We start from the raw sequence: 15,103 nt of genomic DNA, 5'->3' as shown, positions 1-15,103 counted from the left end.
TCATTTTTTAGTAAAAATAACTAACTAGTTTTAGGTTAGAAACATCTACTGCCTTCTGGAAATGCTTGCTACAGGGAAAGTTTTGTAAGACTTTGGCACACAAATATTTGGGCGGTACATGCCCATCTCTAGACACAAGTATACAACTTACTGCACTGAACTTATGTGAGAGGAGACTGTTAAAAGCACAGTCCTCTTCTCACGACGTGGTTGTCTCCTGACAGTTTTCTTGTGTAGTAATTGAACCCTTAATTTTAGAAGATGTAATATATTCAAGACTTGGTTTGTGCTAAAACCCATGGCCACAAATAGTAAGTGGAAAAGTAATAATGGTTATAGCCGAGAGAGAGACTGCTTATGAAAGTGGGCTATTTAAATTACAGATCCAGGGATGCACGTATTGTGGGTGACTGGGATGCTACCCTGAAGATTTGACCATGAATGAACTTGCTCCTTCACTTTCAATGCTGAGCAGGAGTGACACTGTTAATCTGCTTTGTATTCCTGTGTTTCATAGAATCACAGAATGATTTGGGTTGGAAGGGACCTTTAAAGGTCATCTAGTCCAATCCCCCTGCAATGAGCAGGGTCATCTTCAACCAGATCAGATTGCTCAGTGCCCCGTCCAACCTGACCTTGAATGTTTTGTGGGATGGGGCATCTGCCACCTCTCTGGGCAACTTGTTCCAGGGTTTCATCACCCTCATGGTAAAAAATTCTTCCTCATATTTAGTCTAAATCTTCCCTCTTTTAGCTTAAAACCATTAGCCCTCATCCTATCACAACAGGCTCTGCTAAAATGTTTGTCCCCATCGTTCCTGTAGGCTCCCTTTAAGTATTGAAAGGCCCCAGTGAGGTCACCCCGGAGCCTTCTCATCTCCAGGCTGAACAACCCCAACTCTCTCAGTCTGTCCTTACAGGAGAGGTGCTCCAGCCCTCTGAACATCAAAAGAGGATAGTGATGGTGTTCTTTGGATTCCTTTGTGGAAGAGCTGTCCCTTCCATATCCTTGAGGTAAACTTAGTGACACTGACAAATTTCAGAGTGTCTCTCTCTCTGCATTGTTTGCTTCTGAACCGAAACAAACTGTGGTCACTGAGGATCAGCGTTAAATCGTTAGCTAGAGAATTTTTTAGTAGCAGCACATTTAGGTTTATAACCGTACCAGAAATATTTGTGTCTCAAACAAAAATTTCCCTTTACTGAGAAGAGTGTATCGAGGCCAGCAGTTTATCACAGGGCACTGCAGGAGGCCCTGGTTCGGTAGAGGCTGGCAGCAGCAGGTATTCCTGCTTTGCTCTGAAGTGGTGCCCCTTGTCTGCACCCTGAGGTGCACCTTTTTTTACCACCCAGAAATTCTGTCCAGGTTCTAATTGAAAAACTGAAATGTCAACCTGAAAAAGAGAAGTGGCAGCCTGGTTTTAAAAGGATTTTAGGTACTTACAGCCTCAAATAGCTACCTATGAAGATTTCTAAGAATAATTTTCTGCTTAACCCCTATTGCTTTTAGCCACCTAAGAATAGTTTTTCAGTCTTTATCTTTGGGAACCTTTTGAAGTTTAGTAAGGGTAAATCTGAAGGAACAGTGGAGTGTGAAATGGGACAAAATTCTAATTTGAAAACTTTAAACCTTTTTTGAGATTTTTCTATGTACATGCCCTTGTACTTTGAATTGATTTAATATGCAAGAAGCCTGTATAGTGCAAAATACTCTGAGAATGTTTCATTCATTTTTGCTGCAAGTGCTACATAGGGGGAAAAAAAAAAACACCAATGCCCCAGAATAAAAAATAGTAAAGCCTTGAAAGATCATATTTACAGTATTGATTTTGAAGCCTTGCAGAGAGCTTCTCCTGAAAGCTGTCTGAATACTCGCATCAAATATTTCAATAGTTTTTCAGTAAGAATTTAATATGAAGTTGTGCTGTAATTAAAAGTCCACACATCTTTGAATTCCATATTTAGAGACAAAGCTTGAATTTAAATGGAGCTTAAATCTGTGATTTTGCCTGATAAGGAGGAGTCCTCTGGTGTAGAGGGATATTGTCTTCTGTTCCTTCCTGCCTCCTAAATAGTGGTGCAGAGGACACTGCCAAGCTGTTATGGCATTTGGGCTTTGTCTGCTTCCCCCATCATATTTACTAATAGGGATTTGTATTCATAATTTAGCTGATGATTCATTTGCCAGTACATAGCTGAATACTTTTAGCTCATTTGGCAGTATGTGTGTTGGCACAGAAGTCATCATGGAAGCAAAATGCATGTGTTTGTATTTGGATCTTGTGGCAGATGTGTAATACAAAGGAGCTACCACTTTGGCAGGGCCACTTTCCTGGCTCTGCCTGCGTTTTGAGTGTTCCCTGGTTATGATCTGTGATCATGGCTCACATTGATGTTTATCTACCTTTTCAGAATGAAAATAGCATGTTCTGTTTTCCCTTTTTTTTGTTCTTGTGGTGTTGCAAAGATAGTGCAGCATGATACAAACACTGTGGAAGCAGAACTTTTAGAATACCCTTTTTCTCAACTGCCATATTGGTTCTGAAAACAATTTGTAACCTGTCTGTTTCCATTTGGCAACTGAAAAGCACGGATTTGCAATGAAGGCTTTTGAAAGTGCAGATGACTCAATTTCTGTGTGGAGTCAAGTACGTTTAAATTATTCTACGTGGGTAAATGCGTAGGGAACAAAAAAGGGAAATAGATGATGAAATACAAACTTGCTCACTTTTTTGTGTGTGTAACTGAGCAAAGTAACATGTTCTGCAGAGTGAACTTAAGTCTTTCATGTGCCTTTATGTTAAATGCTAAGAGATTGACAAGATGTGTGTATAGTTTACCCTCAAAACAGGGTTTTCGTAGTCTTTTTTGGTAAGTTAATTTGCTGCATAAAACTACTGCTTATAAAGAAGAGGGAGCTTGTATTAGGTTTGCATGGCAGGGTTTCAGTAGCTGAGAAGCTACAGGGGTGACTTCTGTGAGCAGCTGCTAGAGGCTTCCCCCATATCCAACAGAGCCAATGCCAGCCAGCTCCAAGAGGGACCCACCAGTAGCCAAGGCTGAGCCCATCAGCAATGGTGGTAGCATCTCTGTGAGAACATAGTTAAGAAGGAGGGAAAGTTACTGTGCAACAGCAATTGCAGCTGGAGAGAGGAGTGAGAATATGTGAGAGCAACACTCTGCAGACACCGAGGTCAGTGAAGAAGCAGGGGGAGGAGGTGCTCCAGGCACCAGAGCAGAGATTCTCCTGCAGCCCCTGGTGAAGACCATGGTGAGGCAGGCTGTCCCCCTGCAGCCCATGGAGATTAACGGTGGAGCAGATATCCACCTCCAGCCCGTGGAGGACCCAATGCTGGAGCAGGTGGATGTCCAAAAGAGGCTGTGACCCCATGGAAAGCCCGTGCTGGAACAGGCTTCCGGCAGGACCCATGACCCCCTGGAGAGAGGAGGCCATGCCAGAGCAGGTTTGCTGGCAGGACTTGTGAACCCATGGAAGGGACCCACGCTGGAGCAGTTTGTGAAGAACTGCAGCCCGTGGGAGGGACTCACACTGAAGAAGTTCATGGAGAACTGTCTCCTGCGGGAGGGGACCCCATGCTGGAGCAGGGGAAGAGTGTGAGGAGTCGTCCCCCCAAGAAGGATGGAGCGGCAGAGGCAGCGTGTGATGAACTGATCACAACTTCCATTCCCCATCCCCCTTGCGCCACTTGTGGGGAGGAGGTAGAGAAAACTGGGAGTGAAGTTGAGCCCTGGAAGAAGGGTTGGGTGGCGGGAAGGTGTTTTAAATTTTTTTTTTATTTTCTCATTACCCTACGCTGTTTTGATAGGCAATAAATTAAATTATTTTTTCCCTGAGTCGAGCCTGGTTTTGCCCATGATGGTGAGTGGTGAGTGATCTCCCTTTCCTTATCTTGGCCCACGAGCCTTTTCTTATGTTTTCTCTCCCCTGTCCAGCTGAGGAGGGGGAGTGATAGAGTGGCTTTGGTGGGCACCTGTTGTCCAGCTAGGGTCAACCCACCACAGAATTTCTCTTCGTTTATCATCTACAGGATAACTTTTTTCCTGATAAGTTTCCACTAGCCTCCTTCATTTCAGCATTTTTGTCAATAGTAAATGTAGAGCATCAGACAGTTATGAGTGATGGGATGCTGTGTCTCAGTTTTAGCCAGCCTTCTCCCTTTGCGCAGGCAGAGCAGAATGAATACACAAGGAAGTCTGAGGACAGAAGGGCCTGAAAGGGAGGAGAAGGAGCTGTAACTTCACTGCTTGTTTCCGTTTACCTTACACAAATGTGGCCATGCAAATACTACACATTAAAATAATACACTAAAGATTGCTAAAATAAAACTTGATAATGGGAATATTGAGCTGTCTTTGTAAGTTGATTTCTAGTTGTGGTTAACTAAGTAAAAATGCTGCTCCAACCGTGTTGTCTTGGGTCTCTCATTATTAAATGAAGGGAAGACATAGGAGGAAATAAAACTCTCTTGCTTCTTTACTTACTGGAGCATTTATTTCCCCTTGTCCATAAGCGTATTGCGAGAACACCACGCATAACGAATAGTGTTTGCACTTAGTTCTGAATATAGTGAGGTCCATGATCACTCTTATCTCTGTGAAAGCAAGCTCCAAAGTCTGTCTGGCTGCCCAGAGAGGTTGCATTTCTGCACGTGTGATGGATGGGTTCATTTTTCTAATGAAGCATGGCTGCTGTTGGAGGTCGTAGTCACAGAAGGAGAGAGGTGATCCATCTTTAATGAGGGGCAGTTCTATGGAGGCCTTGAATGCCAAGGCAGAGATGTAGCATTTCATTTATTGTTTGACGTAGAGGGCCAGTGCAGAGACAGTACCTTGTTTTACAAGGTTGTTTTTTTTTTTTATTGCAAAAAGGTGGGAGCTGTATCCTGTACAAACTTTAACCATTTAAGATGTTTTGGCTTAGTTCCCAAGTGTAATGAGTCTGGAGGTTGCAAATACATGTATTTCTATGGCCAGATCTCTGATTAGATAGGGAAATCTGTCCATGCAGAGATGGTGTTAGAGTTGCCTGTCTGAGCATCCTTAGGAACTGAGGTCTCAGAAGCTGCGTACTGACTAGCGGACAGTGCCTGTAATCAAAGGGAACATTATGGCCTGGGAAAATTCTTCAGAGCAATTCCCATCAATACAGATAGTAGGTGTGTATTTTAAGTACCTCTGAGGATCAGGAGCTTGTTGGGGCAGAATCTGAAGGTGGATCTTCTCATCGACCAGGCAAATTCTGTAATTCCCTCCTTTTTCTTTTCTAGACTGCTTATAGACATTTGAGGTTGGTTGTGATGAGAATAACCGAGCCCTTTTCATTCAGATCAAGAAGCAGCAAATTAAGAATAACAACTTTTCTTCACTGAACTAGTCATAGTTGGACTAGTGTACCAAGGATGTAGAACTAAACACATTACCAGTCTCCTTGCACATCTGTTTGTTTAACACTGGTTGTATTTAAGGTCTAAAAATGAGAATGTTTTCTCATGGTAGATTTATTTGATATTTTAATTGATTAGCCTAAAGACTGTGTCTGAATACTGCGTATGTGGCTGATGTCTATTTGAGGAGAACATAAAACACTTTCTCTAAGCATGAAAAATGCTAATTATCTTTTTCCCCTTTACTTCTACTCTTAGGCCTGTGGGAGACAGATGCAAAGGGAGGGATGAACATAACTTCTTCTGGGCTCAGAAGTTAAAACGTGGAACACATTCGCTGTGATTGACTGACATTTCTGTTCTTAGATTTGTTCTTTGAACAAACTTCTCTGGAAGGTGGCAGGAATCACCAGCATTGTCAGTACAGAATCAAAACTAGGAAAGAGCTGTGTTCACCAGAAAATTGGAAGTTTGACTCACCCTTAGACTTTGAAAACCAGAACATATTGTATACCTATTCACTGAACACAACATTCAGCAGTAAAATATGTAATGTGGTCACAGTTTTCTCTTTCTTGATCTTTTGTGTTTAATTGTTTAAAGCTTTGTTTAGTTTTACAATTTCAAACTAACCAGTTACAGATTTAAGTACCTAAGGCAATGCAAATGCAGGGCTAGTTACAAATGTGCTTCCTTTTTGATTTGAAAAGTTTGGGTGTTGAACTGTCTCAGCCCAGTTCTTGTATTGTCCTGGTATCTGAACAAACAGCACATAAACTCATTTAGAGGAGAGGAGGGTTTGCATGTACCAATATTTAGCTTATTTGAGGTTAAGATTTCTTTTTAAAAATAATTCTTAAAAGCAAACATTTTTGCTGTATTTTTGTTTGTCTTGCAGGTTGATCCAGCTTTGAAAGAAAAATTAAAACAGAACACTGTGACACTGGAATCTGAATATGAGGTAAAATAAATTTGTTGCCTGGGGCTCATAACCTTGGTTACCCTTGATTACCATGGCCGCTGGTGGGTTATATCTGTCCCTAACTAAAATTAGACCAGCCATCTGCCTTTGACTCATTGATGTCCAATAAAAACAAGGTTTTATGTAAAGAAAGGTTTTTGAACATAGAGTGCTTCTTTCTGAAAACAGCTTTACTTTGATGTCCAGGTGCCAGGTACAGTGGTACAAATAAATTCCACTATTTCTGTGGTTAACCTAGTCTATAAATGTAGAGCTGATGTTGGCCTCAAACAGAACGTGTATATGTATATGTCAACACTTCTACTGCATGAGTTTTGATGATCTTCAGACCAAAGTACAGAACAATGTGCTTGACGTGCTTTCTGCTATTTCTTGCTACTGAAACTTAATGTGTGTCTTTCAAACAACTGTCATTCTGTTTTTGCTATTGCGGAAAATTTTATAGAGAAATAGTTCACTCTTCCCTCAACGATGCATTTTCTTCAAACATTACTGAGCTCCAAGATAGCTGGTTTGGCCAGTTTAATATCCAGAGTTTCATAAATCTTTAGGCTTGCAAAAAGCCATGTTAGGACAACTGGAAAAAGCCTCCCTGTATCCAGAAACAAAGGATAAAGGTATTTAAGATAATTTTTAGTGTTTTAAAAATACTTGGATCAAAGGTCCAGCTAACCCTTTACCTATCTCTGTGGTCTTTATGTTTTCTTTTTCTTCTCATACCACATTTCTGTCACAACAAGCCTTTGAAGAGTTGATTGTACCGATAGCTTACATACCTAGGTGTCCAAATGGCAGTACATAGTCTTGCTAATAAAACCTTTCTATTATATTTCTCTTTTGTGATTTGCCTGAAATAAAAATAAAACTTATCTTTTGTATTTTTACATGCCTTATGTCACAGAACATCTGCCTACCTGCCAGGTTTGTGGTAGTGTTTTACCATTATTGCAAACAGTTTTGGGCCATCCTCCTCCTGCAAAGAACTGTGTTTTATGGTGTAGAGCATTGAAAGATTTGATCCCTGAGTACATATGGAAAGCTCCAATGGAAACTCAAAACATGCAAATCCATTAAGTTCTGATCGCCTCTGAGATTATTGTGTCTCCCACTTTCTACAGAATATACTGTAAGGCTGCTCTGATTTATTTATGTGGAAGAACCACAAGCAGTACAAGGAACCACATCTTTCCATTTAACTTGCTACCTAACCTCAAAATCAACTGATCTGTATTCAGATATGTCTTGCTTTCTCTCCAGAAGATAAGTAAATAATTGAAGGATAATATTTAAATGGCCATATTTGCATTAGCTTTATGGATAAATCAATGGTAATAAAATACAACTGGCATAACAACATTTTACAATCCTACTTGGGTAATGAGACTTCTTCCTGATGGACAGAAATGACAGAAGCAATCTTATTTTTTTTTTAATCTAAATTGCAGAGTTCCCAGGCCAAAATTCTTCCAAAGTAGGGTTTGCATGTTATAGAGGGCAGACCGTTTCAACAAAACAAATGGATTTGCATTTCCACATAATGAAAATAGATTCAGATTATTGTTTCGAACTCTGATCTCAATGTATACTTTACTGTGGGCACCAATTTGCCAGCACTAGGCATATTCGTCTCTTGCTTCAGTGAAACCTATGGAACTACCAGCAGTTTTGCATATACTTCGCAGGCTCCACACTGAGTGTGTGACAGTTCTAGTCAACGCTACCTCTATATTCCGGTGGACAAAATCTAACCAATCGCTGAGTTACAGCTAACATTTAGGACAGTAGTTTTCTGTGGGCCCTATGTGTTCCAGGCTAGGGGGGTGGTTGGGTGTTTTTTTAATCCCTTTCTTAATTGTTTTACTTGTCCAAAATGCAACTCTTGAGAACATCTTTTAATTCTCTATATAGGTCATATTGGAGGAATACACTGGTGGCTGTTACTAAATATAGTATGATAAGAGATCAAGGGCAGTTAAAAAAAAAGTTGCTGTTTTGATATGTAAAGCCTTATTTTACAATATTATTAGCATTATATCTGCATCTGTTATTGAGAATACCAAGCCAGCTCTTTTGAAGCATGGTTGCCTGATACATGCAAGTGTCCATTGACCCTCCCTAAGACTTTTAAAAATATCTTATTGTCCTTACCGAAATATACATATTGAATACATACTGAATTCTTTTAGAATGTCATAATTTCTGATATAAGCATGCAGCTTTATCAGCATATTGCCAACGATAAAGACATTTTTGATATTTCAGACATGTTGAAGTCTGCATTTTGTCTCCAGTCTTGTGGTGGTGATGATAAAAGTTGTAATCACAGATTTAATCAATTTACTGAGAGGAAATGAACATAAAGACATTTTCTCACCTTGTGAGATGTGTTTTAGTAAATTACATCTTCTCAAACTATACAAAATTTACTTTATTTCATGGGCCCAGATACTGTTTTGCGGAAGAAAGAATTTGCATTTGTAATTTGTATTGCATTTCTTATGTCTCAGATCTGTTAATAATGCCATTTATCTTGTGCTTTGGGATGTGCCAGAGGAGCAAGCTACCTTTGCATGCGTTGTCCGTTGTTTATGCATTCCTCTCACACACTTATGTGTCCTCATATGGCCAATTAGTTCTTGCTGCTCCCCTTTGCCTAATACATCATTGCTCTGTCCACTAGTGACACTGGTACTAATGTGAATGTAGTTCTGCTGCTGAGCTGGGCCTTGTAGAACACACTGTAAAAAATGTCAAGAGTTTGACCTGTGACAAAAGCCTAGAGTATTTTATTTGAAAGCACAAAAATATTGTTTGAAAGAGGGAGATAAAAAACTGATTAATGTGATGACTGAAAAACATTCTTGGGGGTGTTTAACAATCAGAGTACATTCCTTTTTGTTGGTTTAAATGCAGTCTCAAAATAACATTCCTTATTCTAGCACTTGGTTTCTGTACTTCTGTGAAATTAATGGCCTAGTACTAAAACATCTGGCCTCAGTCAGTTACATCAGACTGCAAAATAAAGAACTGTTGTTCAGGGTTTTTCAAGCAAATAAAAATATCTTTAAGAAGAATTTATTAACATTCTATAATGGAAAAATCAGTTAAGTTTGAGTCAAATAAATGATATCCAATGGGAGCCATTGGCAGTTGAAGGCAGAGAAAAAACATATCACAATAAATAAAAAATGCAAAGGATTGCTATGGAAACAGTAAATGAGAAGTTATAAAGCGGAGGAGACTGATAAAAGATGCTAAGGACATCAAACTTGTCGGATAAGTAAGCTGACAAGGATATGGGTAAGAGGATGGTGTTGCAGCAAACTAAGAATAAAATAATGAGGATGTAAAATCATGAGTAACTGCATTGGCAAAGTAGCAACATTGAAAAAATATATTTATATTTCTTGTAGAGAAAAATGTCCTTTGTATTCAAATACAGACCAGGGATGTACTTCCAAACCTCTCAATAACCAAACAAGATGCTATTTAATATCTATTAGGCTCTGATGGTTTATAGCCGAGTTCCAAGAAAATGCTTGGAAGACTTCAATGGCTGCTGGAAATCTGAATCTGGGAATGGTGGTTCTTCGGGAATCATCGCTGGGCAGGAAGGTGATATTTTTAAGTGTTCTGTGAGACTTGGGACATATCTGGGCAATACTGAATACTTTTTTCAGTGATACGGAAGAAATTGCAAAATCATTGCTGATGTGCAAGTGACACAAAACTGTTGAAATAGTCGAAGTATGGCAAGATGGGGCAGAGTTGTTCATATTGCTTGGTAAACTGAGCCCATTAAATCAGCAAAGTACCTTGTAGAATCATAGAATAGTCTGGGTTGGAAGGGACCTTTAAAGGTCATCTAGTCTGCAATGAGCAGCAACATCTTCAACCAGATGAGGTTGCTCAGAGCCCCATCCAGACTAACCTTGAATGTTTCCCGGGACGAGTTATCTACCACCTCTCTGGGCAACCTGTTCCAGGGTTTCACCACCCTCGTTGTAAAAAAAAAATTCTTTCTTATATCTAGTCTAAATCTTCCCTCTTTTAGTTTAAAACCATTACCCCTTGTCCTGTTGCAACAGATGTCTAAAAAATCCCTCTCCATCTTTCCTGTAGGCTCCCTTTAAGTACTGAAAGGCCCCAATGAGGTCTCCCCGGAGCCTTCTCTTCTCCAGGCTGAACAACCCCAACTCTCTCAGTCTGTCCTTCCAGGAGAGGTGCTCCAGCCCTCTGATCATTTTTGTGGCCCTCCTCTGGACCCATTCCAAAATGTCCATGTCCTTCCTGTGCTGAGGGCTCCACCGCTGGACGCAGTACTCCAGGTGGGGTCTCACAAGAGCAGAGTAGAGGGGCAGAATCTCCTCCCTCGAGCTGCTGGCTGTGCTTCTTTTGATGCAGCCCAGGGTGCAGTTGGCTTTCTGGGTTGCAAGCACACATGTCCAGCTCATGTCCAGCTTTTCATCTGCCGGAACCCCCAAGTCTTTCTCCTCAGGGCTGTTCTCCATCCCCCAGCCTGTATTGATACCAGGGGTTGCCCCGACCCAGATGAAGGACCCTGCACTTGACCTTGTTGAACCTCGTGAGGTTCATGTAGGCCCACTTCTTGAGCTTGCCCAGGTCCCTCTGGATGGTCCCGCTTTTAAAGTAGCCGAAGTTATTTGTTTAAGAAACTGGAAATGCAGGAGAGAGTGGACTGCATTACGGAAAGCAGCAACTCTGGAAATGATTTAGGAGTCAGTGAATAAATAATTCAGATTGATCTTCTACTGTGATGCTGTGGCACAAAGAGCTAATTTAGTCTTTATGAATAAAAACAGGAATGGTAGATGGTAGGAGGAGATGATTTTACTTCTGAGTGTGGCACTGGTGAGGCTAGTACTGAAATACGGGATCTACTTCTGGTGTCCACATTTCGAACAGGGCTTTAAAAATGGAATAGGTTGTAGAACAGGCTGAATATGTTAATTTAGAGCTTGAGAAAATGCCTTAAAAGAAACTTAAAGATTTAAATCTTTTTAAAGGTACCGAAAAGAATGTTACATATAAATACCTTTGTAAGAAGAAAGTACTAGCTATTGAAGATTTTTTTTTATTGCAGCAAAGATACTAAAATTAGAAGTAAGGTCCATTATTAATAGATGGGAACATCGTTTGAACACAACAGCAAGAAAAATGGTTTCCCTGTCTTTCAGAACATGAAAACTGTAAAACTTTTTAAAGTTTTCTTTCAACTGGTTGCAAGCTATTGGTCGCAGCATGGGATAAGTGAGGGAATATGCTGGTCTGTGAATAGTCAGTCTAGAGAACGCTGCTTACTTGATTTAAAGTATATCAATATTCAGCAAGTTTTGTTCCTCATAATTTGATAAATCAAAAAAGATCCACGTTAGCTCTGGACAAATAGTTGTGTAACTGTCCTGAGAATTATAGCAAAAGTACTGTAATTGCAGTATTAAAATGTTTATTTAGCATAGTCCAAAAAGTAAAAGTCGGTATAATGAGAGGTGGCTTTGGAATATAAATCGTATATTTACTGTCTTAAGGGTAAAAGAAGAACTCGAATAAGCTCTTCTAAAAAAGATTCAAGCCACTTAATGCTCATTTGACTTAACTTCGAGGATTGTAGTGCCAGCAGAATGGCTGAAACATTTTTTTCAGGAAGGGACAGTGTAGTAACATAGTCATTTATAGTATTAAATAGATGCATGTAAGCGTATGGACACGAGGAGTACTCTAGAAAGAAGGTAATTCCTGAATGCCAGTAGTTGAAATCTGCAGGGATCTTGTTGCTGCACTTATCAGTACCAGAGGATTACTGGTTTTGTTGTTGTTTGAGAATTATCACATTAATGTCTTGAATTGATTTACTTCAGTGTCTGTAGAGATACTAGTGGCTAAATACCTTGAGCTGTTTGAGAGATGACAAAGGTGTTGGGAAAGAATCCCTCCTTAATGACTGTTGTGACACTAAATGAGGTTGAGATTTGTTCTTTCCCCCTGTAATCACTCCGTCCCTCCCATGTTCTCTCCTTTGTCGGTGCATTGTCCAGCCTATCCATTAGATTCCAACTGTCCTCCAGGTTGTCTAGGGCAGGTAGAGTTTCTTGCATTTCCTTTTATTCACATGAAAAATGGTCTTGAGAGTTTTTATTTCACTGTGAGTCTTCATCACTTAATGTTTTGTAGAGGACAAAGTGATGTTGGTTTATCATTAATGGAAACTGCCATGGGAAAGGGTTTTAGTTAAAATTGTTTGTGTTAGGCACTTTATTCTGGGTGCATGTACAGTCCAAAGCCAAGCTATAGTTTGCTCCTTTTCTTCTTGACATCTCAAAAGTCTTGTGTGCCATAGTTCAAAATGTAATCAGAGAAAGACAAGAAGGTGGGATTTGGTAATGGTACGGCACAGAAAGAATTCTGGTGGAAAAGCCTTCTTGCAGGAAGAAAGATACTTAGCCTCCAGAGGAAAGTTCACAGAGTATCGCTTTTTACTGGTCTTATTTCTGGAATTCATCTCTATTCATTAGTCCTGTAAATTCTTTCCTGGTCATGTTTTTAACATACGTCTTTGCACAGAGTTTTCCTTAACTGTGAGATGTTTCCTTCATGTGTGTTGCACTTTTCTTATCCCATAAGAAGACACTGATTTCTCATAGATGGAAAAGAAAGTGAGTGCAATCAGACAGCAAACATGGTCGGGACATACAAATGCCTGTTACAAATAATCTCTTCTCCTCACTCTTTCTCCTCATTTCAAAACAAATTTCTTTGTACCTGCTTGTGCTCCCTGTACACTTTTTTTTCAATCCTGGAGGAACCGACCAACTCTTACCATGTTAGGGCCAACACTGTGTATTGTGTCACTCACAAAAAAAATTCAAGTAGGGAAAGTGACATCCACACAACATGGCTGAATTATTTTATTTGCTGTCCTAAGGGATGCTGCTAGCTTCTACCAGGCAGTACTGGGAACATTTTCTTATGCAGCTGACTAGGTGGAAACGTTAAGTGCTTCTGTCATACTAATGGGGCCCCAGTGGGGAACTGCTCGATCTTTGGTATGAAGTATCTCTGAAGTAACTTCAGTGTAGTGTATGGGAATTTAGCTACGCAGCTGGGGCTGTATACATTCCTTTCATTGACTGCCTCTGAAGAGGATACAGCAAAACAGATAGTTTTGAAGGAGGCTCTTGTCTGAGGAACCGGGCAAACTGGCTTTTTGCAAGAATATCTTCCTGTTTGTTTTGCTTAGCTTTTTTCTCTTCTTTTTTTTTGCCAATTTCATAAACACTATCTGGAATGTTTTGTGACTGTCAGCTTACTTCCAGATGATGCCCACATAGACACTCAGGCTAAATTTGAAATACTTTCAAGTATTGTTACACAATTCTCGCATGTTCTTTGATTCTCAAATGATTGTCGCCCATCTTTATTTAATGCTGAAACTATATGGTACAAATGTACTCTGCAGTAGGAAGTTACTGTCAGAGAGTGGATCATTGTAGATTTATTCACAAGTTATTTGTTTACTGTCAATTCAGCAGTATTGCTGAGAAGCAGCTTTACTGTCATTGGCAATATAGTGGGGGACTAACACGCATATTACTATCCTCATCAAATAGACACGGGATGGTAGCCACAGAGAAAAAACAGGAGGATTTTTTTTTTTTTTCTACAAGAAATTTGCCCAACTGTACAAATCAAGCAGTAGCCATTGATGTCACTGAAAAAAACTATTTATAGCTGAAGGGACTGAAGTTGCTCTGCTAACATTTAGCCAAAACCATCGTTTCTACGCAGAGGAAAGCATTCAGCATATAAACTGACAAGCAAGTTCTGGAAGAGAGATGAGTGGAAAATCAGCAGGGAAGCGTAGATAAGAAACGAAAGTCCTTAACTGCACTAACTCTGTGTGAATGTTACCTGAACTACCTGAGGCCAGGCTAGAGGCAGCAGCATGCGAGAGGCAGAAGATTTAACTCACCAATTCAGAAGGATCAACTGCTTAATAAGGTTGACAGCTGATTTGAAGGAGAGTGGTTACTTTAAGGTATTTATTTAATGGCCTGGATTTAAGTTTAATTTTACATTGTTGTCATAAACCTTTTTTAGTTGTTTCTTTTTGATGCCTACACACTTCTGTTAGTAGTTTCATAGCGGCAATTGATCATTTCATGTTGTGGTAATCTCTTAGCCCTTCACGGTGATATTCATCACAGCTTTTTCCTTTCATATAAGAAACCTGTAAAAGCTTATTTTTCAGATCTCTTCAGAAGGAAAAACACCGTGTGTGACTCATAGGTCTACTATATTTTGATCCTCGTACACCTCTTTTTATTTTTTGATTAGAGTATCTTTTTGTTATTACTAGAAGGACATATTGTGCCAAATTCTATATACACAAAGTGAAAAAGTTGTCCACACTTCCAAGTATTCATAGTCCTAGCAAGATGTTTGAAATAAACCTTCACTGTGGTGTCAGCAGGCTTTTGTGGGCTCCAGACAGGGACATGCTGTGGAAATCCATATGCTTTTCCTGCCACCAGCCACAGAACTGTCATTTTTTGCTCTTACCTCACGCCTGCATTGTAAAATATCACATATCCCCTTCAGCTGAGCTTGCCTTTATATAGTTGACAAAGAGCCTGCAAACATCCCCAAAGTCTGTCCCTGGCTGCTTCTCTTTTAGAGGGTTCTGCCGTAGTAACTA

At 40.0% G+C, this 15,103-nt stretch overlaps 1 protein-coding gene across 1 annotated transcript in view; it reads left to right on the top strand.

Moving 5' to 3' along the window:
* LOC134514097 (cytochrome c oxidase assembly protein COX16 homolog, mitochondrial) overlaps positions 1-15,103 on the top strand; it is a 51,903-nt gene that overhangs the window by 30,436 nt on the left and 6,364 nt on the right. The window contains exon 3 of the mRNA XM_063331374.1: positions 6,304-6,366. Coding sequence (XP_063187444.1) covers positions 6,304-6,366 — 63 coding nt within the window. The remainder of the gene's footprint in view (positions 1-6,303; positions 6,367-15,103) is intronic.

The sequence above is a fragment of the Chroicocephalus ridibundus genome, chromosome 4 (assembly GCF_963924245.1).
Source record: "Chroicocephalus ridibundus chromosome 4, bChrRid1.1, whole genome shotgun sequence".
NCBI lineage: Eukaryota > Metazoa > Chordata > Aves > Charadriiformes > Laridae > Chroicocephalus > Chroicocephalus ridibundus.
The sequence above is the reverse complement of the archived record's forward strand: the minus strand, read 5'-3'. Positions and strand labels throughout refer to the sequence as shown.